General features: G+C 55.5%; 1 protein-coding gene across 1 annotated transcript in view; it reads right to left on the reverse strand.

The window, feature by feature from the left end:
* Positions 1-25924, reverse strand: part of LOC116957719 (uncharacterized) — a 31899-nt gene that overhangs the window by 1858 nt on the left and 4117 nt on the right. Inside the window, exons 2-9 of the mRNA XM_076057667.1 lie at positions 21173-21385; positions 19073-19142; positions 16845-17010; positions 13179-13581; positions 8179-8304; positions 7062-7250; positions 4243-4595; positions 3174-3507 (exon numbers count right to left, since the gene is read on the reverse strand). Of these exons, the coding sequence (XP_075913782.1) occupies positions 3174-3507; positions 4243-4595; positions 7062-7250; positions 8179-8304; positions 13179-13581; positions 16845-17010; positions 19073-19142; positions 21173-21340 (1809 nt within the window). The 5' untranslated portion in view covers positions 21341-21385. The remainder of the gene's footprint in view (positions 1-3173; positions 3508-4242; positions 4596-7061; positions 7251-8178; positions 8305-13178; positions 13582-16844; positions 17011-19072; positions 19143-21172; positions 21386-25924) is intronic.

Consider the following 25924-nt stretch of genomic DNA (forward strand, 5'->3'; position numbering starts at 1 on the left):
TGAGTATGTGAGTATGTGTGTGTGGGTGAGTGTGTGTGAGTATTTGACTGAGTATGTGTGTGTGTGGGTGAGAGTGAGTATGTGTGTGTGTGGGTGAGTGTGTGTGTGAGTATTTGACTGAGTGTGTGTGTGTGAGTATTTTACTGAGTGTGTGTGTGAGTATTTGACTGAGTGTGTGTGTGAGTATTTGACTGAGTGTGTGTGTGTGAGTATTTGACTGAGTGTGTGTGTGTGTGAGTATTTGACTGAGTGTGTGTGTGTGTGAGTATTTGACTGTGTGTGTGAGTATGTGACTGAGTGTGTGTGTGTGTGAGTATTTGACTGAGTGTGTGTGTGAGTATGTGACTGAGTGTGTGTGTGTGTGTGAGTATTTGACTGAGTGTGTGTGTGTGTGAGTATGTGACTGAGTATGTGTGTGTGTGAGTATTTGACTGAGTATGTGTGTGTGTGTATTTGACTGAGTGTGTGTGTGTGTGAGTATTTGACTGAGTGTGTGTGTGTGTGTGAGTATTTGACTGAGTGTGTGTGTGTGTGAGTATTTGACTGAGTGTGTGTGTGTGTGAGTATTTGACTGAGTGTGTGTGTGTGTGAGTATTTGACTGAGTGTGTGTGTGTGTGAGTATTTGACTGAGTATGTGTGTGTGTGAGTATTTGACTGAGTGTGTGTGTGTGAGTATTTGACTGTGTGTGTGTGAGTATTTGACTGAGAGTGTGTGTGTGTGAGTATTTGACTGTGTGTGTGTGTGAGTATTTGACTGAGTATGTGTGTGTGTGTGTATTTGACTGTGTGTGTGTGTGTGAGTATTTGACTGAGTGTGTGTGTGTGTATTTGTGAGTATGTGTGTGTGTATTTGACTGAGTGTGTGAGTGAGTGGGTAGCGGTGGTGCAAGTGGTCAACGCTGCACTACCAACAGCAGAGAACCCCTTCCCCCCCCCAAGTTCAACTCTTGGCCTCCCCTAGCCGCACGAGTTGGGGTGGGTGTCCAACACCACGGCAGCCCAGCCGCCTTTGTCTCCCCTGTGGCGATGTTCGCTACGCGACCACAGCACCAGGTTCTCGTGCGGGGCCGAGCCCGATGCTTGGCGGAGAGCGGGAATCGAACCTCAGGTCGCTAGGCAGCGCCAACTGCTACACCAGCGCTCCCCACCACCATCATCACCGCCACCACCGCCATCATCATCATCATCAGTCTCCAACACCATCATCATCACCACCATGATCATCATCATCAGCCTCCACCATCATCATCATCATCAGCCTCCACCATCATCACCGCCACCACCATCATCATCATCAGCCTCCACCATCATCATCACCACCACCATCATCATCATCCTCCACCATCATCATCTTCACCGCCACCACCATCATCATCGCTATTACCATCACACCTCCACCATCATCATCATCACCTCCACCATCATTATCATCAGCCTCCACCACCATCATCATCAGCCTCCACCACCATCATCATCGCTATCACCATCACACCTCCACCATCATCATCACCACCACCATCATTATCATCATCAGCCTCCACCATCATCATCACCGCCACCACCACCATCATCTTCATCAGCCACCACCATCATCTTCATCAGCCACCACCATCATCATCATCATCAGCCTCCACCATCATCATCAGCCTCCACCATCATCATCACCGCCACCATCATCATCTTCACCGCCACCACCATCATCATCGGTACCACCATCACCTCCATCATCATCACCACCACCATCATTATCATCATCAGCCTCCACCATCATCACCGCCACCACCATCATTATCATCATCAGCCTCCACCATCATCACCGTCACCACCATCATTATCATCATCAGCCTCCACCATCATCACCGCCACCACCATCATCAGCCTCCACCATCATCATCTTCACCGCCACCACCATCATCATCATCATCACCGCCACCACCATCATCATCGCTATTACCATCATCATCGCTATCACCACCATCATCACCTCCACCATCATCATCATCACCGCCACCACCATCATCATCGCTATCACCATCACCACCATCATCATCGCTATCACCACCATCATCACCTCCACCATCATCATCACCTCCACCATCACCGCCACCACCATCACCTCCACCATCATCATCACCTCCAACATCACCATAACCTCCACCATAACCATCACCACCTTCTGCAACGACCATCACCACCACCATTTCCACCTCGAGCTGCACCTCCACCACATCATCCTCAACTACCCCCACAAACACCTCCTCAACCACCTACTCACCACCACCACCCCCCTCCTCCTCCACCACCACCACGACCACCACCACCACCACCACCTCATTCTCCACCACCACCACCTCATTCTCCACCACCACCACCACCTCATTCTCCACCACCACCACCACCTCATTCACCACCACCACCACCACTACCTCCTCATTCACCACCACCATCACCACCACCACCACCACCACCTCATTCTCCACCACCACCACCACCTCATTCTCCACCACCACCACCACCTCATTCTCCACCACCACCTCATTCACCACCACCACCACCACTACCTCCTCATTCACCACCACCATCACCACCACCACCACCACCACCTCATTCTCCACCACCACCACCACCTCATTCTCCACCACCACCTCATTCTCCACCACCACCACCACCACCACCTCATTCACCACCACCACCACCACTACCTCCTCATTCTCCACCACCACCACCACCACTACCTCCTCATTCTCCACCACCACCACCACCACCTCATTCTCCACCACTACCACCACCACCTCATTCACCACCACCACCTCATTCACCACCACCGCCACCACCACCTCATTCACCACCACCACCACTACCTCCTCATTCTCCACCACCACCACCACTACCTCCTCATTCTCCACCACCACCACCACCTCATTCTCCACCACCACCTCATTATCCACCACCACCACCACCTCATTCACCACCACCACCACCTCATTCACCACCACCACCACCACTACCTCCTCATTCTCCACCACCACCACCACCACTACCTCCTCATTCTCCACCACCACCACCTCATTCTCCACCACTACCACCACCCCCACCACCACCACCACTACTACCACCACCACCACCACCACCACCTCATTCTCCACCACCACCACCACCTCCTCCTCCTCACCGGGGGCGTCAGCTGTGGACCCGTGCCACCCCCCTCCACGTCCTCCCCGTAGAGCTCCCTGTAGAGGCCCAGCACCCGTGCCTCAGCCCTGGCCACCTCCCTGAGCCTCCTCTGGGAGACCTCCGCCAGCCCCTGGTGGAGCTCCGCCACACGGGCCTCCAACTCCCTCGCTCCGCGCTCCAGCTCAGAGCGGGAGGGGAACAGTGGAGCGGAGCCGGAGATGGTGCCACCACCACCACCACCACCGCCGCCACCACCACCACCGCCACCACCGCCACCACCGCCACCACCGCCACCATCACCGCCGCCATCACCGCACAGGAGCTCAAAAAGTCTGCAGGGAAGGGGAGCAGTGTTCAGAATTGTGAGTCTGTGGGTCTCTGTGTGGTGGTGGTGAGTCTGTGGGTCTCTGTGTGGTGGTGGTGAGTCTGTGGGTCTCTGTGTGGTGGTGGTGAGTCTGTGGGTCTCTGTGTGGTGGTGGTGGTGAGTCTGGGGGTCTCTGTGTGGTGGTGGTGGTGAGTCTGTGGGTCTCTGTGTGGTGGTGGTGGTGAGTCTATGGGTCTCTGTGTGGTGGTGGTGAGTCTGTGGGTCTCTGTGTGGTGGTGGTGATGAGTCTGTGGGTCTCTGTGTGGTGATGAGTCTACGGGTGTCTGTGTGGTGATGAGTCTATGGGTCTCTGTGTGGTGGTGAGTCTACGGGTGTCTGTGTGGTGGTGAGTCTATGGGTCTCTGTGTGGTGGTGAGTCTATGGGTCTCTGTGTGGTGATGGTGAGTCTGTGGGTCTCTGTGTGTGTGGTGAGTCTATGGGTCTCTGTGTGGTGGTGAGTCTATGGGTCTCTGTGTGGTGGTGAGTCTATGGGTATCTGTGTGGTGGTGGTGAGTCTATGGGTCTCTGTGTGGTGGTGGTGAGTCTGTGAGTCTCTGTGTGGTGGTGGTGAGTCTATGGGTCTCTGTGTGGTGGTGGTGAGTCTATGGGTCTCTGTGTGGTGGTGAGTCTGTGGGTCTCTGTGTGGTGGTGGTGAGTCTGTGGGCCTCTGTGTGAGGAGCCACCCACGGCACCACCCACCCACCTCATGGTGGCCGCGTCCCCGTAGCTGATGAAGTCGCCGCCCTCACCCTCCTCCCCCCGCTCCTCCTCCACCTCCTCCTCCACCTCCTCCTCCTCCTCCTCACCCTCCTCCTCATCCTCCCCCACCTCCTCCCAGGCGCCGCAGCGGCCGCCCCGGCGACGCCGTCCCCGGCGCCGGGCCTCCCGCTCGGCCCGAAGGCCGCAACGGGCCGGGCCGCCGTGCACGAGGCCGCCCAGCAGGGCCGCCAGCTGAGCCACCCGCTGGCGCTCCACCTCGTAGCAAGCCCTCAGCAGCTCCAGGCGTGCCAGCTGCTGGGCCAGCAGTTCGGACACCAGCTCTTGCTTGGACTCCATCTGTGTGTGGGTGTGTGTGGGTGGGTTGGGTGGTGAGGGTGGTTGTGGTGGTTGTTGTGGGTGTGGTGGATGTGGTGGATGTGGTGGATGTGGTGGTTGTGGTGGGTGTGGTGGTTGTGGTGGTTGTGGTGGTGGTAGTTGTGGTTGTGGTGGTTGTGGTGGGTGTGGTGGTGGTAGTTGTGGTTGTGGTGGTGGTTGTGGTGGTGAGGGTGGTGGTGGGGGTGGTGGTGGTAGGTGTGGTGGTGGTTGTGGTGGTGGTTGTGGTTGTTGTGGTGGTGGTTGTTGTGGTGGTGGTTGTGGTGGTGAGGGTGGGTGGTGGTGGTGGTGAGGGTGGTTATGGTGGTGGTAGTTGTGGTGGTGAGGGTGGGTGGTGGTTGTGGTGGTGGTGGTGGTTGTGGTGGTGGTGGTGGTGACACAAGGGGAGCGTGAGGGCTCCGTAGAGGCGGCCAGGAGATGTTGGTGGGGTGGGAGGTGGGGGGGGGGAGGGGCTGGCGATGGAGGGGGAGTGTGGGTAGGGAGTGTGGGTAGAGAGTGTGGGCAGGCAGGGAGTGTGGGTAGGGAGTGTGGGGAGAGAGTCGTGGGCCATGGGGAGAGAGCCGTGGGCCACGGGGAGAGAGTCGTGGGCCACGGGGAGAGAGCCGTGGGCCACGGGGGAGAGAGTCGTGGGCCACGGGGAGAGAGTCGTGGGCCACGGGGAGAGAGTCGTGGGCCACGGGGAGAGAGTCGTGGGCCACGGGGAGAGAGTCGTGGGCCATGGGGAGAGAGTCGTGGGCCATGGGGAGAGAGTCGTGGGCCATGGGGAGAGAGCCGTGGGCCATGGGGAGAGAGTCGTGGGCCATGGGGAGAGAGTCGTGGGCCACGGGGAGAGAGTCGTGGGCCACGGGGGAGAGAGTCGTGGGCCACGGGGAGAGAGTCGTGGGCCACGGGGAGAGAGTCGTGGGCCACGGGGAGAGAGTCGTGGGCCACGGGGAGAGAGTCGTGGGCCATGGGGAGAGAGCCGTGGGCCATGGGGAGAGAGTCGTGGGCCATGGGGAGAGAGTCGTGGGCCATGGGGAGAGAGCCGTGGGCCATGGGGAGAGAGTCGTGGGCCATGGGGAGAGAGTCGTGGGCCATGGGGAGAGAGTCGTGGGCCATGGGGAGAGAGCCGTGGGCCATGGGGAGAGAGTCGTGGGCCATGGGGAGAGAGTCGTGGGCCACGGGGAGAGAGTCGTGGGCCACGGGGGAGAGAGTCGTGGGCCACGGGGAGAGAGTCGTGGGCCACGGGGAGAGAGCCGTGGGCCACGGGGGAGAGAGTCGTGGGCCACGGGGAGAGAGTCGTGGGCCACGGGGAGAGAGTCGTGGGCCACGGGGAGAGAGTCGTGGGTCACGGGGAGAGAGCCGTGGGCCATGGGGAGAGAGTCGTGGGCCATGGGGAGAGAGTCGTGGGCCATGGGGAGAGAGTCGTGGGCCATGGGGAGAGAACCGTGGGCCACGGGGAGAGGGTCGTGGGCCACGGGGAGAGAGTCGTGGGCCACGGAGAGAGAGCCGTGGGCCACGGGGAGAGAGTCGTGGGCCACGGGGAGAGAGTCGTGGGCCACGGGGAGAGAGCCGTGGGCCATGGGGAGAGAGCCGTGGGCCATGGGGAGAGAGTCGTGGGCCACGGGGAGAGAGTCGTGGGTCACGGGGAGAGAGTCGTGGGCCACGGGGAGAGAGTCGTGGGCCACGGGGAGAGAGCCGTGGGCCATGGGGAGAGAGCCGTGGGCCATGGGGAGAGAGTCGTGGGCCACGGGGAGAGAGTCGTGGGTCACGGGGAGAGAGTCGTGGGCCACGGGGAGAGAGCCGTGGGCCACGGGGAGAGAGTCGTGGGCCACGGGGAGAGAGTCGTGGGCCACGGGGAGAGGGTCGTGGGTCACGGGGAGAGAGCCGTGGGCCACGGGGAGAGGGTCGTGGGTCACGGGGAGAGAGTCGAGGGTCACGGGGAGAGAGCCGTGGGCCACGGGGAGAGGGTCGTGGGCCACGGGGAGAGAGTCGTAGGCCACGGGGAGAGAGCCGTGGGCCACGGGGAGAGAGCCGTGGGCCACGGGGGAGAGAGTCGTGGGCCACGGGGAGAGAGTCGTGGGCCACGGGGAGAGAGTCGTGGGCCACGGGGAGAGGGTCGTGGGTCACGGGGAGAGAGCCGTGGGCCACGGGGAGAGAGTCGTGGGCCACGGGGAGAGAGTCGTGGGTCACGGGGAGAGAGTCGTGGGCCACGGGGAGAGAGTCGTGGGCCACGGGGAGAGAGTCGTGGGCCACGGGGAGAGAGTCGTGGGCCACGGGGAGAGAGTCGTGGGCCACGGGGAGAGAGTCGTGGGCCACGGGGAGAGAGTCCTGGGCCACGGGGAGAGAGCCGTGGGCCACGGGGAGAGGGTCGTGGGCCACGGGGAGAGAGCCGTGGGCACGGCACGGTGAGAGAGCCGTGGGCAAGCCAACCCACCCCACCCCCGCCACCTGCCGATGCTGTGCCAGGCTGAGGCGGAGGAGGGCCATGGCCGCGGGCAGCGCCTGAGCGGGGGACAGCCGGCGCAGCGAGCGAGGCAGCTCCACGGCCTCCAGCCGGCGGCACTCGCCGGACAGCTCGGCGATGGCGCCGAGGGCGGCCACCAGCTGGGAGCGAAGAGCCTCCTCCCTGGGAGGGGCCTGGGGGAGCCGGGGGGGGGGAGAGGGGGCGGAGGGTGTGACGGCGTCGGTGGTGATGGTGGTGGTGATGGTGGTGGTGGTGATGGTGGTGATGGTGGTGATGGTGGTGGTGATGGTGGTGGTGGTGATGGTGGTGGTGATGGCGGTGATGGTGGTGGTGGTGATGGCGGTGATGGTGGTGATGGCGGTGGTGATGGTGGTGGTGGTGATGGCGGTGATGGTGGTGGTGGTGATGGCGGTGATGGTGGTGATGGCGGTGATGGTGGTGGTGATGGTGGTGATGGTGGTGGTGATGGTGGTGATGATGGTGGTGGTGGTGGTGATGGTGGTGGTGATGGTGATGGTGGTGGTGATGGTGGTGAATACGGCAGTGATGGTGGTGGTGATGGTGGTGGTGGTGATGGTGGTGATGGCGGTGGTGGTGGTGATGGTGGTGGTGATGGTGGTGATGGTGGTGATGGTGGTGGTGGTGATGGTGGTGATGGTGGTGATGGTGGTGGTGGTGATGGTGGTGATGGTGGTGATGGTGGTGGTGATGGTGGTGATGGTGGTGGTGGTGATGGTGGTGATGGTGGTGGTGATGGTGGTGATGGTGGTGATGGTGGTGGTGGTGATGATGGTGGTGGTGATGGTGGTGATGGTGGTGGTGATGGTGGTGATGGTGGTGGTGGTGATGGTGGTGATGGTGGTGATGGTGGTGGTGATGGTGGTGATTGTGGTGGTGATGGTGGTGATGGTGGTGGTGATGGTGGTGAATACGATGACGATGGTGGTGATGCCGGTGATGGTGAATTCGGCAGTGATGGCGATGGTGGTGAATACGGCGTTGACGTTGGTGATGACGCTGAACACGGCGGTGATGACGGTGATGAACACGGCGGCGATGACGATGACGGTGATGACGATGGCGACGCCGGTTCCAACCCACGTGGTCGGAGGCCTCCAGCCGGCGCAGGCCACTGCGCGCCCGGTCCAGCGCCGCCATGGCCGCCGCCTCGCGGGCCTTGGCGCGAGCGGCCAGCGCCTCGCCGTGCTCCCAGCCCTCGCCCTGCAGCTGCGTCAACGTCAGCGCAAGCTCCTCAGCCGTGGCAACGCGGTGACCACCGCCTCCACCACCGCCACCGGTAGCGCCACCACCACCACCACCGCCGCCACCACCACCACCACCACCACCACAGGTAGCACCATCACCACCACCACCACCGCCACCACCACCACCACCACCACCACAGGTAGCACCATCACCACCACCACCACCACAGGTAGCACCATCACCACCACCACCACCGCCACCACCACCGCCACAGGTAGCACCATCACCACCACCACCACCGCCACCACCACCACCACCACCACCGCCACCACCACCACCACCACCACCACCACCACCACAGGTAGCACCACCATCACCACCACCACCACCGCCACCACCACCACCACCACCACCACCACAGGTAGCACCATCACCACCACCATCACCACCACCACCACCGCCACCACCACCACCACCACCACCACCACCGCCACCACCACCACCACCACCACAGGTAGCACCACCACCACCACCACCACCGCCAGCACCACCGCCGGTACCATCGCCGTAGCCGACGTGACCACTAGCGGCATCACCACCATCATCGCCACCACCACCGCCACCACCACCACCGCCACCACCACCACCACCACCACCGCCACCACCGCCACCACCGCCACCACCGCCACCACTGCCACCACCGCCATTGTTGTCTGCGTTGGCAGCGTGAGGCTTCTGTTGAACAAAAACGTACAACGTGACGATGAAATGTGATTAGGTGAGGAGGTGGCGAGGAGGTGGCGAGGAGGTGGCGAGGAGGTGGCGAGGAGACAGCATCGTCCAACGTCGACCACCATCAACACCACCAGCATCACCGTCACACAAATGTCACGATCGTTAGGGGGGGGAGGGGGGTCTGGCCAGCCCCCCCAGGTCGAATCGGCCATAAAAGAACACCCACACACACACACACAGACAAAGATCCCCCGTGTAGCCTCTAGCAGGCTGTAGGGGGCAAGTGCTGTTAGTAGCGAGTAGCACCACCTATGATATTACACACAAACAAAGATCCCCCGTGTAGCCTCTAGCAGGCTGTAGAGGCAAGTGCTGTTAGTAGCGAGTAGCACCACCTATGATACACACACAGACAAAGATCCCCCGTGTAGCCTCTAGCAGGCTGTAGGGGGCAAGTGCTGTTAGTAGCGAGTAGCACCACCTATGATATACACACAGACAAAGATCCCCCGTGTAGCCTCTAGCAGGCTGTAGGGGCAAGTGCTGTTAGTAGCGAGTAGCGAGTAGCACCACCTATGATATACACACAGACAAAGATCCCCCGTGTAGCCTCTAGCAGGCTGTAGGGGGCAAGTGGTGTTAGTAGCGAGTAGCATCACCTATGATATACACACACAGACAAAGATCCCCCGTGTAGCCTCTAGCAGGCTGTAGGGGGCAAGTGCTGTTAGTAGCGAGTAGCACCACCTATGATATTACACACAAACAAAGATCCCCCGTGTAGCCTCTAGCAGGCTGTAGAGGCAAGTGCTGTTAGTAGCGAGTAGCACCACCTATGATATACACACAGACAAAGATCCCCCGTGTAGCCTCTAGCAAGCTGTAGGGGCAAGTGCTGTTAGTAGCGAGTAGCACCACCTATGGTATACACACAGACAAAGATCCCCCGTGTAGCCTCTAGCAGGCTGTAGGGGCAAGTGGTGTTAGTAGCGAGTAGCACCACCTATGATATACACACAGACAAAGATCCCCTGTGTAGGCTCTAGCAGGCTGTAGGGGGCAAGTGCTGTTAGTAGCGAGTAGCACCACCTATGATATTACGGACGAAGATTCCGTGTACCCTGTAACAGCTCCTCACACAATCCAGTCTGGTTAAACCCAGGATGGATCGTAGGCAGGCCAGCCTCAAAGTTTCTAACCGGCGAAGATGCTCCATTAGGGGGGTCCACGTTTCGCAAGCGTAGAGAAGGGAGGGAATAACTGTGGCCGAGAAGACCTGAAGCTTAGTGCGGAGCGACAGACCAGGTAGCTTCCACACAGCGTTACGCAACCGATGAAAAGATATTGCCGCTCGACTGATTCGGAGTGAGACCTCTGCTGTTAAACTGGAGCCGGTCATAAGCACACTGCCCAGGTATGGGAAACTCTCCACTCTCTCCACAACTGCCCCATCACCGATTGGGAGTTGTGGGGGTGGAGTGTCCGAGGGTACAAAATACCCAGGCAGGTGCTTAGTTTTGTTGGGGCTGATGGTAAGGCCCCACCTCTTAGTGGCACGCTCCAGTCTCAGCAGCAGCGTCTCCAACTCCTCCTCTGAGCGAGCAGCAATCACCAGATCATCGGCGTACGTAACGTGGTTGAGCAACAGGAAGCCATCCCTTGACCGCACCCGGGCATCGATCAGCCTCCCATTATATCTGTACCAGACGGAAATTCCTCCGGTACAGCTACTGAAGGCGAGACCCTCTGCTGTCAAACCGGAGCCGGTCACGAGCACACTGCCCAGGTATGGCAAAATCTCCAACTCCCTCCACAGCTGCTCCATCACCGGCTGGGAGTTGCGGTGGTGGAGTGTCCGATGGCACAAAATACCCAGGCCACAAAGATGAAGATCCCCCGTATAGCCTCTAACAGACTGTTGGGGCAAGTGCTGTTTAGCGAGCACCACCTATGAAGGCCGGTAACGGCACACAAGGGGGTGGGTGGCCAGCACCATGCCTGGTCACCTTTGCCTTACCGGTGGCGATGTTTACTCCACATGTGTACCAGGTACTCATTTGAGGCCGAGTCGACCTAGGGGAGGCCCAGGGCCGGTTCAGATAATCGCTGTCACTGTGGTGGTGGTGTTGGCCGTGAGTGGGAATCAAACTCAGGTTGACAGGTTTGTAGCGCAGCGTAGCGCTAGCCACTACTACACTATACACCACTACACTATATACACCACTACACTATACACTACACACTACTACACTATACACTACTACACTATATACACCACTACACTACTACACTATACACCACTACTACACTATACAAGACAATACACCATACACTCTATACACCACTACACTATATACACCACTACACTATACACTACACTATGCACTACTACACTATGCACTACTACACTATGCACTACTACACTATACACTACTACACTATGCACTACTACACCACTCCACTATACAAGAACTATACTACACTAGACACTACTACACCATACACTACTACACCATACACTCTATACACCACTACACTATACTATACACCACTACACTACGCTATATACACCACTACACACTGCTACACTACACTATACACGACTACACTACAACACTACAACACTATAGACTACGACACTATACACCACTACACTATAGACTACACCACTACACTATACACCACAATACACCACTACACTACACCACTCTATACACCACTACACTATACACTACGACACTATATACACCACTACACTATACACCACTATACTACACTAGACACTACACTACTACACTACACCATACACTCTATACACCACTACACTATAGACTATGACACTATACACTACTACACTACACTATACACTACAACACTACACTATAGACTACGACACTATACACTACTACACTACTACACTACACTATACACTACTACACTATACTATACACTATACACTACTACACTACACTATACACTACAACACTACACTATAGACTACGACACTATACTATACACTACTACACTACACTATACACTACTACACTACACTATACACTACAACACTACACTATAGACTACGACACTATACACTACTACACTACACTATACACTACTACACTACACTATACACCACTACACTACACTATACACTACTACAATACAACTCTATACACCACTACACTATACACTACAACACACTATACACCACTACACTACACTACTACACTATACACTACACTATACACTACTACACTACAACACACTATACACCACTACACTATACACTACAACACTATACACCACTACACTATACACCACTACACTACAACACTCTATACACCACTACACTATACACTACAACACCATACACCACTACACTATACACTACACACTACTACACTACAACACTCTATACACCACTACACTATACACTACGACACTATATACACCACTACACTATACACCACTACACTATACACCACTATACTACACTAGACACTACACCATACACTCTATACACCACTACACTATAGACTATGACACTATACACAACTACACTACACTATACACCACTACACTACACACTACTACACTACACTATACACTACAACACACTATACACTACTACACTACACTATGACACTATACACTACACACTACACTATACACCACTACACTATACACTACTACACTACAACACTCTATACACTACTACACTACACACTACTACACTACAACACTCTATACACCACTACACTATACACTACAACACACTATACACCACTACACTATACACTACAACACTATACACTACTACACGATACACTACAACACACTATACACCACTACACACTACACTATACACTACAACACTCTATACACTACACTACAACACACCATACACCTCTACACTACTACACTATTACACTATACACTATACACTACAACACTCTATACACCACTACACTATACACTACACTATTACACACCACTACACTACACACTACTACACTACACTATACACTACTACACTATACACTACTACACTATACACTACTACACTACACACCACTACACTATACGCTACGACACTATACACTACAACACACTATACACTACTACACTACCGCTCCCCACTGTGCCACACTCACGCTCACCTCATCATCACCATCACCACCATCACCATCGTCGTCATCATCATCGTCGGCCCCCGACACCTCGTCGCCGGCGCGGCCAAACAGCCGCCGGGCCAGGCGCAGGACCCCCCTGGTGAAGGACTCCTCCTTGCGTAGGTAGCCCCCCACGTCGTCCAAGGCCCACAGGAAGGCCTCAGCAGGGCCGTCCAGCAGGGCGGCGGAGGCTTTGGTCGCCTCCTCGCCCACAGACCGGACAGCCGCGTCCACGAGGGAGCGCTCGGAGCGGAGACGCAGCGCCGCCGCCGACGCCGATGATGATGATGATGATGAAGAAGAAGAAGATGAAGAAGAGGAGGAATTGTCGAGGCAGTGGAGCAGAGACCGCGCCCTCGCCTGCCGCTGAACTTCGATCCACTCGAGTCTCCTGCACGCACGCGGGGAGGGGAAGGAGGAGAGAGGGAGGAGAGAGCGAGGAGGGAGTTATGGGTGGGAGTAAGCGAGACCACTGGGGTCAGGGTTCAAGCCCTGGGTCTGGGTGTCTCTCTCTCAGGGGGTTCACGATGGCCGTGTCAGAGACACTGAGACCCTGGGTTCAGGGTTCAAGCCCTGGGTCTGGGTGTCTCTCTCAGGGGGTTCACGATGGCCGTGTCAGAGACACTGAGAGCCTGGGGTCAGGGTTCAAGCCCTGGGTCTGGGTGTCTCTCTCTCTCAAGGGGGTTCACGATGGCCGTGTCAGAGACACCGAGACCCTGGGGTCAGGGTTCAAGCCCTGGGTCTGGGTGTCTCAAGGGGGTTCACGATGGCCGTGTCAGAGACACCGAGACCCTGGGGTCAGGGTTCAAGCCCTGGGTCTGGGTGTCTCTCTTTCAGGGGGTTCACGATGGCCGTGTCAGAGACACTGAGACCCTGGGGTCAGGGTTCAAGCCCTGGGTCTGGGTGTCTCTCTCTCAGGGGGTTCACGATGGCCGTGTCAGAGACACTGAGACACTGGGGTCAGGGTTCAAGCCCTGGGTCTGGGTGTCTCTCTCTCAGGGGGTTCACGATGGCCGTGTCAGAGACACTGAGACCCTGGGGTCAGGGTTCAAGCCCTGGGTCTGGGTGTCTCTCTCTCAGGGGGTTCACGATGGCCGTGTCAGAGACACTGAGAGCCTGGGGTCAGGGTTCAAGCCCTGGGTCTGGGTGTCTCAAGGGGGTTCACGATGGCCGTGTCAGAGACACTGAGACCCTGGGGTCAGGGTTCAAGCCCTGGGTCTGGGTGTCTCTCTCTCTCAAGGGGGGTTCACGATGGCCGTGTCACAGACACTGAGACCACTGGGGTCAGGGTTCAAGCCCTGGGTCTGGGTGTCTCAAGGGGGTTCACGATGGCCGTGTCAGAGACACTGAGACCCCGGGGTCAGGGTTCAAGCCCTGGGTCTGGGTGTCTCAAGGGGGTTCACGATGGCTGTGTCAGAGACACTGAGACCCTGGGGTCAGGGTTCAAGCCCTGGGTCTGGGTGTCTCTCTCTCAGGGGGTTCACGATGGCCGTGTCAGAGACACCGAGACCCTGGGGTCAGGGTTCAAGCCCTGGGTCTGGGTGTCTCTCTCTCAGGGGGTTCACGATGGCCGTGTCAGAGACACCGAGACCCGGGGGTCAGGGTTCAAGCCCTGGGTCTGGGTGTCTCTCTATCAAGGGGGGTTCACGATGGCCGTGTCAGAGACACCGAGACCCTGGGGTCAGGGTTCAAGCCCTGGGTCTGGGTGTCTCTCTCTCAGGGGGTTCACGATGGCCGTGTCAGAGACACTGAGACCCTGGGGTCAGGGTTCAAGCCCTGGGTCTGGTTGTCACTCTCTCTCTCAAGGGGTTCACGATGGCTGTGTCAGAGACACCGAGACCCTGGGGTCAGGGTTCAAGCCCTGGGTCTGGTTGTCTCTCTCTCTCAGGGGGGTTCACGATGGCCGTGTCAGAGACACTGAGACCCTGGGGTCAGGGTTCAAGCCCTGGGTCTGGGTGTCTCTCTCAGGGGGTTCACGATGGCTGTGTCAGAGATACTGAGACCCTGGGTTCAGGGTTCAAGCCCTGGGTCTGGGTGTCTCTCTCTCAGGGGGTTCACGATGGCCGTGTCAGAGACACTGAGACCCTGGGGTCAGGGTTCAAGCCCTGGGTCTGGGTGTCTGTCTCAGGGGGTTCACGATGGCCGTGTCACAGACACTGAGACCCTGGGGTCAGGGTTCAAGCCCTGGGTCTGGGTGTCTCTCTCTCAAGGGGGTTCACGATGGCCGTGTCAGAGACACTGAGACCACTGGGGTCAGGGTTCAAGCCCTGGGTCTGGGTGTCTCTCTCTCAGGGGGGTTCACGGTGGCCGTGTGGGAGACACTGAGACCCTGGGGTCAGGGTTCAAGCCCTGGGTCTGGGTGTCTCTCTCTCTCAGGGGGGTTCACGATGGCCGTGTCAGAGACACTGAGACCCTGGGGTCAGGGTTCAAGCCCTGGGTCTGGGTGTCTCTCTCTCAGGGGGTTCACGATGGCCGTGTCAGAGACACTGAGACCCTGGGGTCAGGGTTCAAGCCGTGGGTCTGGGTCTCTCTCTCTCTCTCAGGGTGTTCACGATGGCCGTGTCAGAGACACCGAGACCCTGGGGTCAGGGTTCAAGCCCTGGGTCTGGGTGTCTCTCTCTCAGGGGGGTTCACGATGGCCGTGTCACAGACACTGAGACCCTGGGGTCAGGGTTCAAGCCCTGGGTCTGGGTGTCTCTCTCAAGGGGGTTCACGATGGTCGTGTCAGAGACACTGAGACCCTGGGTTCAGGGTTCAAGCCCTGGGTCTGGGTGTCTCTCTCTCAGGGGGGTTCACGATGGCCGTGTCGGAGACACCGAGACCCTGGGTTCAGGGTTCAAGCCCTAGGTCTGGGTGTCTCTCTCAGGGGGTTCACGATGGCTGTGTCAGAGATACTGAGACCCTGGGTTCAGGGTTCAAGCCCTGGGTCTGGGTGTCTCTCTCTCAAGGGGGTTCACGATGGCCGTGTCAGACACTGAGACCCTGGGGTCAGGGTTCAAGCCCTGGGTCTGGGTCTCTCTCTCTCTCTCTGAGGGGGTTCACGATGGCCGTGTCGGAGACACCGAGACCCTGGGTTCAGGGTTCAAGCCCTAGGTCTGGGTGTCTCTCTCAGGGGGCTCACGATGGCAAGTGAGGGAGGGAGGCAGTGGGGGTGGTGGTAGCGAAGGTGGCATTAAAGTACACACAGCCTGGTACAAAGCATTGTGGCGATGTTCCCAAATGGCGGTTGTTGTTGTTGTTGTTAAATGGTGGTGGTGGCAGTGGTGATGGAGGTGGCGGTGGTAGCGGTGGTGAGGGCTAATGGAGGTGGCGGCAGTGGTGGCGGGGATGGTGGTGATGGTGGCGGTGATAATGATAGTGGCGACGGTGGCAGTGGTAATGATAGTGGCGATGGTGGTAGCGATGGCGAGGATCAATGGAGGTGGCGGTGGTGATGGTTGCGGTGATGATAGCGGTGATAATATATAGCGGCGATGGTAGCGGTTTGCGAGGGTTAATGGAGGTGGTGGCGGTGATGGTGGCGGTGATGATGGCGGTGGCGAGGGTTAATGGAGGTGGCGGTGATGAGAGCGGTGATGGTAGCGGTGTTGATGAGGATGATGAAGGTGGCGGTGGTGATGATGGCGAAGCACCTTTCTATCCATCACCACCCACCTCAGATGCTCCACCTCCTGTGCCAGACGTTCCACCTCCGCTTCCAGTGCCTCCTCATCGTCCTCCTCGTCCCCCTCGTCCATGCCACCGCCCTCCACGCCCTCACCCACGCCACCCACGCCACCCAGCGCCGATTCCAGCTCTGCCCCGTACAGCAGCGGCACCCCTGGGTTCACAATGGCCGGGTCACGGGGGAGGTTCACAATGGTCAGGTCGGAGACATCGAGACCCTGGGGTCAGGGTTCGAGCCCTGGGTCTGGGTGTCTCTCTCAGGGGGTTCACGATGGCCGTGTCGGAGACACTGAGACCCTGAGTTCAGGGTTCAAGCCCTGGGTCTGGGTGTCTCTCTCACCGGGTTCACGATGGCCGTGTCAGAGACACTGAGACCCTGGGGTCAGGGTTCAAGCCCTGGGTCTGGGTGTCTCTCTCAGGGGGTTCACGATGGCCGTGTCGGAGACACCGAGACACTTGGGTCAGGGTTCGAGCCCTGGGTCTGGGTGTCTCTCTCTCAGGGGGTTCACGATGGCCGTGTCAGAGACACTGAGACCCTGGGGTCAGGGTTCAAGCCCTGGGTCTGGGTGTCTCTCTCAGGGGGGTTCACGATGGCCGTGTGGGAGACGCTGAGACCCTGGGGTCAGGGTTCAAGCCCTGGGTCTGGGTGTCTCTCTCTCAGGGGGTTCAAGATGGCCGTGTCAGAGACATTGAGACCCTGGGGTCAGGGTTCGAGCCCTGGGTCTGGGTGTCTCTCTCTCAGGGGGTTCACGATGGCCGTGTCAGAGACACTGAGACCCTGGGGTCAGGGTTCAAGCCCTGGGTCTGGGTGTCTCTCTCTCTCAGGGGGTTCAAGATGGCCGTGTCAGAGACACCGAGACCCTGGGGTCAGGGTTCGAGCCCTGGGTCTGGGTGTCTCTCTCTCTCAGGGGGTTCACGATGGCTGTGTTGGAGACACTGAGACCCTGGGGTCAGGGTTCAAGCCCTGGGTCTGGGTGTCTCTCTCTCTCAAGGGGGTTCACGATGGCTGTGTCAGAGACACTGAGACCCTGAGTTCAGGGTTCAAGCCCTGGGTTTGGGTGTCTCTCTCAAGGGGGTTCACGATGGCTGTGTCAGAGACACTGAGACCCTGGGGTCAGGGTTCAAGCCCTGGGTCTGGGTGTCTCTCTCTCAGGGGGTTCACGATGGCCATGTCGGAGACACTAAGACCCTGGGGTCAGGGTTCGAGCCCTGGGTCTGGGTGTCTCTCTCTCAGGGGGTTCACGATGGCCGTGTCAGAGACACTGAGACCCTGGGGTCAGGGTTCAAGCCCTGGGTCTGGGTGTCTCTCTCAAGGGGGGTTCACGATGGCCGTGTGGGAGACACTGAGACCCTGGGGTCAGGGTTCAAGCCCTGGGTCTGGGTGTCTCTCTCTCAGGGGGTTCACGATGGCCGTGTCAGAGATACTGAGACCCTGGGGTCAGGGTTCAAGCCCTGGGTCTGAGTGTCTCTCTCTCAAGGGGGTTCACGATGGCCGTGTCAGAGACACTGAGACCCTGGGTTCAGGGTTCGAGCCCTGGGTCTGGGTGTCTCTCTCAGGGGGTTCACAATGGCCGTGTCAGAGACACTGAGACCCTGAGTTCAGGGTTCAAGCCCTGGGTCTGGGTGTCTCTCTCTAAAGGGGGTTCACGATGGCCGTGTCAGAGACACTGAGACCCTGGGTTCAGGGTTCAAGCCCTGGGTCTGGGTGTCTCTCTCTCAGGGGGTTCACGATGGCCGTGTCAGAGACACTGAGACCCTGGGGTCAGGGTTCAAGCCCTGGGTCTGGGTGTCTCTCTCTAAAGGGGGTTCACGATGGCCGTGTCAGAGACACTGAGACCCTGGGTTCAGGGTTCGAGCCCTGGGTCTGGGTGTCTCTCTCTCAGGGGGTTCACGATGGCCGTGTCAGAGACACTGAGACCCTGGGGTCAGGGTTCAAGCCCTGGGTCTGGGTGTCTCTCTGAGGGGGTTCACGATGGCCGTGTCAGAGACACTGAGACCCTGGGGTCAGGGTTCAAGCCCTGGGTCTGGGTGTCTCTCTCTAAAGGGGGTTCACGATGGCCGTGTCAGAGACACTGAGACCCTGGGTTCAGGGTTCGAGCCCTGGGTCTGGGTGTCTCTCTCTCAGGGGGTTCACGATGGCCGTGTCAGAGACACCCAGACCCTGGGGGTTCTGAGCTCATCTCCCGTCCGAGTGAGTGACTGTGCGCGTGACTTACCATCCGCCTTTAGCTGTTCAAAGGCCTGGAGTTCGCCTTCCGTCAGCACGCAACGCTTGTTGATGATTCCCTAGAGTAGCAACAACAATAGCAGCAGCCAGTCAGCCAGCTCAACCCGCCAATCTCACTCTCCAACGCGTGTGTGTGTGTGTGCGGGCGAAAGGGGTAGCGGTAGTGTGGTGAGTCTGTGGGTCTCTGTGTGGTGGTGAGTCTTTGGGTCTCTGTGTGGTGATGAGTCTATGGATATCCGTGTCGTGGTGAGTCTATGGCTCTCTGTGTGGTGATGAGTCTATGGGTCTCTGTGTGGTGGTGAGTCTATGGGTCTCTGTGTGGTGGTGAGTCTTTGGGTCTCTGTGTGGTGGTGAGTCTATGGGTCTCTGTCTAGTTATGATGAGTCTATGGGTCTCTGTGTGATTAGTCTATGGATCTCTATGTGGTGGTGAGTCTATGGGTCTCTGTGTGGTGATGAGTCTATGGGTCTGTGCGGTGATGAGTCTATGGATATCCGTGTCGTGGTGAGTCTATGGCTCTCTGTGTGGTGATGAGTCTATGGGTCTCTGTGTGGTGGTGAGTCTATGGGTCTCTGTGTGGTGGTGAGTCTTTGGGTCTCTGTGTGGTGGTGAGTCTATGGGTCTCTGTCTAGTTATGATGAGTCTATGGGTCTCTGTGTGATTAGTCTATGGATCTCTATGTGGTGGTGAGTCTATGGGTCTCTGTGTGGTGATGAGTCTATGGGTCTGTGCGGTGATGAGTCTATGGATATCCGTGTCGTGGTGAGTCTATGGCTCTCTGTGTGGTGGTGAGTCTATGGGTCTCTGTGATGATGAGTCTATGGGTCTCTGTGTGGTGGTGAGTCTATGGGTCTCTGTGTGGTGGTGAGTCTTTGGGTCTCTGTGTGGTGGTGAGTCTATGGGTCTCTGTGTGATGGCGAGTCTATGGGTCTCTGTGTGGTGGTGAGTCTATCGGTCTCTGTGCGATGATGAGTCTATGGATCTCTGTGTGGCGATGATGAGTCTATGGATCTCTGTGTGGTGGTGAGTCTATGGGTCTCTGTGTGATGATGAGTCTATGGATCTCTGTGTGATGATGAGTCTATGGGTCTCTGTGCGATGATGAGTCTATGGGTCTCTGTGTGGTGGTGAGTCTATGGGTCTCTGTGCGATGATGAGTCTATGGGTCTCTGTGCGGTGGTGAGTCTATGGATCTGTGTGGTGATGATGAGTCTATGGGTCTCTGTGTGGCGATGATGAGTCTATGGGTCTCTGTGTGGTTATGATGAGTCTATGGCTCTCTATGTGGTGGTGAGTCTATGGGTCTCTGTGTGATGAGTCTGAGTCTGTGTGGTGGTGAGTCTGTGGGTCTCTGTGCGATGATGAGTCTATGGATCTCTGTGTGGTTATGAGTCTATGGGTCTCTGTGCGATGAGTCTATGGGTCTCTGTGTGGTGGTGAGTCTGTGGGTCTCTATGCGATGATGAGTCTATGGGTCTCTGTGTGATGATGAGTCTATGGGTCTCTGTGCGATGATGAGTCTATGGGTCTCTGTGCGGTGGTGAGTCTATGGATCTCTGTGTGGTGATGAGTCTATGGATCTCTGTGTGATGATGAGTCTATGGGTCTCTGTGTGATGATGAGTCTATAGGTCTCTGTGTGATGATGAGTCTATGGGTCTCTGTGTGATGATGAGTCTATGGGTCTCTGTGTGATGATGAGTCTATGGGTCTCTGTGCGATGATGAGTCTATGGGTCTCTGTGCGGTGGTGAGTCTATGGATCTCTGTGTGGTTACGATGAGTCTATGGGTCTCTGTGTGATGATGAGTCTATGGGTCTCTGTGCGATGATGAGTCTATGGGTCTCTGTGCGATGATGAGTCTATGGGTCTCTGTGCGGTTACGATGAGTCTATGGATCTCTATTTCTCTCCGTGTGATGACGAGCCCACGGCTCTCCCCGCGCGTTGCGTTTGACCAAGCGCCCTCCCCGACCACCACCACCACCACCACCGCCACCACCACCACCAACCACCACCACCAACCACCACCACCACCACCGCCAACCACCACCACCACCAACCACCAACCAAACCACCACCACCCCTCACCTCTCCATCCGGCCCTCCGCCCATGAGCCACTCGACAAAGGCGGCATCCCGCGGGTCGTGGAACAAGCAGGCCAGGTCGCTTCCCGTCGCGCCCTCCAGCCCCGGACAACCGACGTCAAGCAGCCTCGCTAGCAGGCGCTCTCCACCGCCGCCATCACCGTCGGTCATCGCCGCGGCCGCTGGGTTCACTGCTGCGGCATCACCCCCCAACCCCTGCCACACAATGCGTGAGGAATGTGTTCGGTGGGTGGGTGGGTGGGTTGGTTGGTTGGTGGGTGGGTCGGTTGGTGGGTGGGTGGGTGGGGAGTAGGAGGCGCCCACACCAGACGAGGAGACGGCCAGCGAGGACGGAGCGTCTCAGACGCGCCGGTTTTTCATGATCTCGGCGCATTTGTGCGATACGCAAATACATTTCAACAAGAGAAGTAACGGCGCCGAAATGTGATGTAACAGTACGGATTCGTGTCACTGTATTAACCACAATGCCTGCAGGTCAAAAGTGCAAACACACAAACACACACACACTCTGATAATATGATGATGATGATGATGCATTGTGCTTGAAACTGATTGGTCCACACCAGAGACGGCTTTCTTTAGAGCCTCGACCCAATTGGTGCTAGACCAGATGACACCAAAAGGCGCTTAAACACAGCTCAAAGACAACGCAAACTATCAAAGTTAAATGAGGGCTCGGGCTGAGCATCTGCATCATTAGATCTCCTTTGCCAGTACCAAAATAATAATAATAATATAATAATAGGGTTTTCCCCTTTTTTCTGGTAACAAAACTGAAATCTTATTTTATGAGGAATCATTTCACTGCATTAACCACAATACCTGCAGTCAAAAGTGCAAACACAAACACACACACTCTGATAATATGATGATGATGATGCATTGTGCTTGAAGCTGATTGGTCCACACCAGAGACGGCTTTCTTTAGAACCTGGTGTTAATTGGTGCTAGACCAGATGACGCCAAAAGGCGCTTAACACAGCTCAAAGACAACGCAAACTATCAAAGTAAAATGAGGGCTCGGGCTGAGCATCTGCATCATTAGATCTCCTTTGCCAGTACCAAAATAATAATATAATAATAAGGTTTTCCCCTTTTCTCTGGTAACAAAACCGAAATCTTATTTTACGAGGAATCATTTCACAGCATTAACCACAATACCTGCAGTCAAAAGTGCAAACACAAAAACACACTCTGATAATATGATGATGATGCATTGTGCTTGAAGCTGATTGGTCCACACCAGAGACGGCTTTCTTTAGAACCTCGACCCAATTGGTGCTAGACCAGATGACGCCAAAAGGCGCTTATAACACAGCTCAAAGACAACGCAAACTATCAAAGTAAAATGAGGGCTCGGGCTGAGCATCTGCATCATTAGATCTCCTTTGCCAGTACCAAAATAATAATATAATAATAATAAGGTTTTCCCCTTTTCTCTGGTAACAAAACCGAAATCTTATTTTACGAGGAATCATTTCACTGCATTAACCACAATGCCTGCAGTCAAAAGTGCAAACACAAAAACACTGATAATATGATGATGATGCATTGTGCTTGAAGCTGATTGGTCCACACCACAGACGGCTTTCTTTAGAACCTGGTGTTAATTGGTGCTAGACCAGATGCCGCCAAAAGGCGCTTATAACACAGCTCAAAGACAACGCAAACTATCAAAGTAAAATGAGGGCTCGGGGTGAGCATCTGCATCATTAGATCTCCTTTGCCAAGTACCAAAATAATATAATAATAATAGGGTTTTCCCCTTTTTTCTGGTAACAAAACTGAAATCTTATTTTTACGAGGAATCATTTCACTGCATTAACCACAATGCCTGCAGTCAAAAGTGCAAACACAAACACACACACTCTCTGATATGATGATGATGCATTGTGCTTGAAGCTGATTGGTCCACACCACAGACGGCTTTCTTTAGAGCCTCGACCCAATTGGTGCTAGACCAGATGACGCCAAAAGGCGCTTAACACAGCTCAAAGACAACGCAAACTATCAAAGTAAAATGAGGGCTCGGGGTGAGCATCTGCATCATTAGATCTCCTTTGCCAGTACCAAAATAACATAATAATAATAGGGTTTTCCCCCTTTTTTCTGGTAACAAAACTGAAATCTTATTTTACGATGAATCATTTCACTGCATTAACCACAATACCTGCAGTCAAAATGCAAACAAAAACACACTGATAATATGATGCATTGTGCTTGAAGCTGATTGGTCCACACCAGAGACGGCTTTCTTTAGAACCTGGTGTTAATTGGTGCTAGACCAGATGCCGCCAAAAGGCGCTTATAACACAGCTCAAAGACAACGCAAACTATCAAAGTAAAATGAGGGCTCGGGGTGAGCATCTGCATCATTAGATCTCCTTTGCTAAGTACCAAAATATAATATAATAGTGTTTTTTTTCCCGTTTTGACTGCAGGTATTGTGGTTCATGCAGTGAAACGATTCCTTTCGATTTAAAGCTTTCGTGACTGGCAAGGATTCATCTTCTTCGGTTCTTTCGGTAAAGTCACCACCGCCGCGTAGAACGAGAATCAAACAATAAATTGACAAACTAAAATAACACGCGATTAAATTCCCACGACGTTTCGGCCACAAACGCAAGCGGCCTTCATCGGGTGAAGGGGGACGAGACTGTCTTGGTAGGACAGCGCTGGAGTCTAATGATGCAGATGCTCACCCCGAGCCCTCATTTTACTTTGATAGTTTGTGTTGTCTTTGAGCTGTGTTATAAGCGCCTTTTGGCGTCATCTGGTCTAGCACCAATTAACACCAGGTTCTAAAGAAAGCTGTCTGTGGTGTGGACCAATCAGCTTCAAGGACAATGCATCATCATATTATCAGTGTGTTTTTTCTTTGCATTTTGACTGCAGGCATTGTGGTTAATGCAGTGAAATGATTCCTCGTAAAAATAAGATTTCAGTTTTGTTACCAGAAAAAAGGGGAAAACCCTATTATTATTATATTATTTTGGTACTTGGCAAAGGAGATCTAATGATCTTCTTTGGTTCTTTCGGTAAAGTCACCGCCGCGTAGAACGAGAATCAAATAATAAATTGATAAACTAAAATAACACGCGATTAAATTCCCACGACGTTTCGGCCACAAACGCAAGCGGCCTTCATCGGGTGAAGGGGGACGAGACTGTCTGGTAGTAGGACAGCGCTGGAGCGAAACACAGCCACGCTCAGATCACGACCTCTAAGCTGTGCGAGATGAAACGAGGCGCCTTAGGGTCGCGAAAGCTTCAAATCGAAATTTAACCGCCTCCACGGGGAGGGGATTCCACACCACCTGAAGATCGTTCAACAGACTCCGGGATAAGAAGGCTCGACTAATCGAGTCTCTCACCTTTCTGAAGAGATGCCGTGACTCTAAGGCGCTTAAAGTTCGCGATCTGAGCGTGGAAGATGAATCCTTGCAGTCACGAAAGCTTTAAATCGAAAATGTACTCTCAGGGTAGACCGTGTCTAAGGATCTTGAGACACTCGGTGTAGTAGACCTTGTCTCCCCCAAAATACAAAAGTCTAGTTTTATACTTGTTGCATTGTGTGCAGTCTGGAAGCTACCCACATGCCAAATTTCAAGTTTGTTGCACGTCCGGAAGGACGCTAAACACTCAGAGAACAGACACGCACCCGCAAATTTCCCGTTCATATTATTACTGATAATAGTAAACCCCAATGATCCGATCGAAATTAGGGATTTCGATCGGATCATTGGGGGAGCACGTGCCACCCCACCGCCCTCAAGATCCTGAGACACGGTCTACCCTGAGTGTGTCAAGATCCTGAGACACGGTCTACCTTGAGTGTCTCAAGATCCTGAGACACGGTCTACCCTGAGTGTCTCAAGATCCTGAGACACGGTCTACCCTGAGAGTGTCAAGACCCTGAGACACGGTCTACCCTGAGTGTCTCAAGATCCTGAGACACGGTCTACCCTGAGTGTCTCAAGATCCTGAGACACGGTCTACCCTGAGTGTCTCAAGATCCTGAGACACTGTCTACCCTGAGTGTCTCAAGATCCTGAGACACTGTCTACCCTGAGTGTCTCAAGATCCTGAGACACGGTCTACCCTGAGAGTCTCAAGATCCTGAGACACGGTCTACCCTGAGAGTCTCAAGATCCTGAGACACGGTCTACCCTGAGTGTCTCAAGATCCTGAGACACGGTCTACCCTGAGTGTCTCAAGATCCTGAGACACGGTCTACCCTGAGTGTCTCAAGATCCTGAGACACGGTCTACCCTGAGTGTCTCAAGATCCTGAGACACGGCCTACCCTGAGAGTCTCAAGATCCTGAGACACGGTCTACCCTGAGAGTGTCTCAAGATCCTGAGACACTGTCTACCCTGAGTGTCTCAAGATCCTGAGACACTGTCTACCCTGAGTGTCTCAAGATCCTGAGACACGGTCTACCCTGAGTGTCTCAAGATCCTGAGACACGGTCTACCCTGAGAGTGTCTCAAGATCCTGAGACACGGTCTACCCTGAGAGTGTCTCAAGATCCTGAAACACGGTCTACCCTGAGAGTCTCAAGATCCTGAGACACGGTCTACCCTGAGTGTCTCAAGATCCTGAGACACGGTCTACCCTGAGTGTCTCAAGATCCTGAGACACGGTCTACCCTGAGTGTCTCAAGATCCTGAGAAACGGTCTACCCTGAGTGTCTCAAGATCCTGAGACACGCTCTACCCTGAGTGTCTCAAGA

This window comes from Petromyzon marinus, chromosome 83 (assembly GCF_048934315.1).
Source record: "Petromyzon marinus isolate PM22_M1 ecotype Great Lakes invasive population chromosome 83, UKy_Petmar_22M1.pri1.0, whole genome shotgun sequence".
In the NCBI taxonomy this organism is placed as follows: Eukaryota; Metazoa; Chordata; class Hyperoartia; order Petromyzontiformes; family Petromyzontidae; genus Petromyzon; species Petromyzon marinus.